Consider the following 1660-nt stretch of genomic DNA (forward strand, 5'->3'; position numbering starts at 1 on the left):
GCGTGTACAGGGCTCCTCTCACCGTGGGAGTGTGCTGGGGGCATCCCCAAGAGCAAGGATGTGCCCTGAGCAGTGGGGGTGTCACTTTCCTGATCGAGGTCACTGTGTCCAAGCTCAGAGATGTTATGTTTGTCCCAGGTGGGCAGCACAAAGCACCATGTCTGGGGGTGGGGGAGGGGGAGAGCCCCTCCCCCCACTGAGCGTACACAGTGTTTTCCATGTGGTCAGCCACTGCCCACCTACAAGGGGATGTTCCCTTTTGAGAGAAGGGGCTTGCCTGTGTTTTGAGTGTCATCATCTCTGTGTACTTGAAGGAGTCAGTCCCGGGGCTGCTATGTTGTGTGGGGTATGTCAGGAAATGGGGTGTTTATCATGATCCCCTCCCCTCCCCCATTCATCTCACCACTGATGCCAGTCCGGCTTCAGGGCCTGCGGCTCCTCTCTGGGCTCCCTTAGCTCTCCCCCGTCCACACTGGCCATCGCCACCAGGAGTGAGAAGGCAGTGGTTCCTTCTCCAGTCACCTGCCCACTATCAGTGGTGTCCAGCAGCTCCCCTCTCCCTCAAACCTTCAGACACCACTGCTGACCCTGCTGGCCCCACCCTGGGCCCCCATCTCCTCCTCTTTTGAGGGTGAAGTCAGCCAGGACAGTCTCTGGTGTCCCTTCTGTTCTTTAAGTGCATGTGCCTGGGTGCTCAGTTGTGTCCAACTGAGACTCCAGGGACTGCAGCCCTCCAGGCTCCTCTGTCCATGGGATTTTCCAGGCAAGAATACTAGAATGGGTTGCCATTTCCTCCTTCAGGGGATTTTCCCAACTCAGGGATCGAACCCACATCTCTTGTATCTTTTGCATTGGCAGACTAGTTCTTTACCAGCTGAGCCATCAGGGAAGCCCCTGTTTTTTAAGAGAGAAAGCAGTAATAATCAAGGAAGAACAATTCATCTATATTATACTATCTTCACTTCTTGAATTTATGCATCCAAGGACCACAACAACCTAGAATGTAGCAGAGAACTCAGACTGCAACAAACATAGGGTTGCAAAAGCAGGAGACTCACGTGCTTTAAAAATAAAAGACTGTCCCATGACAGAGGGTACCAGAGATAAGCATTTTAAGAGCTTTGAGGTACTGTTCTGAGAATATATCTTTCTGTTCCTGAGTAATGTGGTCCACTGTTAGAAGACTTAGAGTTTCTTTACCGTAGCTCTCAAAGGCAAACTGAGATTCCAGGTTACTGTGCTGAACTCTGCAAAATTTCCCTTGGAATGTCATCTGAATGTCAAGTTTGCTTGCCACATTTGTGGCTTCCTCAAACCAAAATTCACGATAAACTTCAATATTTTCCATCACTTCACTTACTAAATGCGGCATGACAATCAAGCTATTGGCTGCGCAGAAGACATGACTGTGTCTACTTGATTTACAAGCAAAATCTAGAAAACCTAAAAATATAAGTGTTTTGTGGTTTATCTAGGAATAATACACAAAATATTGTGGGTATTTTTAGTGAAGGAAATCAATTTTGCATAGTTAATTTCAACCTAAATAAAATGTGAATTTTGTTTAAAAGATTTTTTTAAATAAATAAATAAAAGTGTCTAATAAAGAAAAAAAGCACTTAGGATTCTTGCTTTACAAACAATTCTTGCATGTTGGGTT

At 46.4% G+C, this 1660-nt stretch overlaps 1 protein-coding gene across 1 annotated transcript in view; it reads right to left on the minus strand.

Annotated features, from left to right (window-relative positions):
* LOC104984428 (5'-nucleotidase domain-containing protein 4-like) overlaps nt 1-480 on the minus strand; it is a 10660-nt gene extending 10180 nt beyond the window's left edge. Inside the window, 1 exon segment of the mRNA XM_010834130.1 lies at nt 404-480. Within this exon segment, the coding sequence (XP_010832432.1) occupies nt 404-480 (77 nt within the window).
* Between the last annotated feature and the right edge of the window lie 1180 nt (nt 481-1660).

The sequence above is a fragment of the Bison bison genome, unplaced genomic scaffold, assembly GCF_000754665.1.
Source record: "Bison bison bison isolate TAMUID 2011002044 unplaced genomic scaffold, Bison_UMD1.0 scf7180017864020, whole genome shotgun sequence".
Taxonomy (NCBI): Eukaryota; Metazoa; Chordata; class Mammalia; order Artiodactyla; family Bovidae; genus Bison; species Bison bison.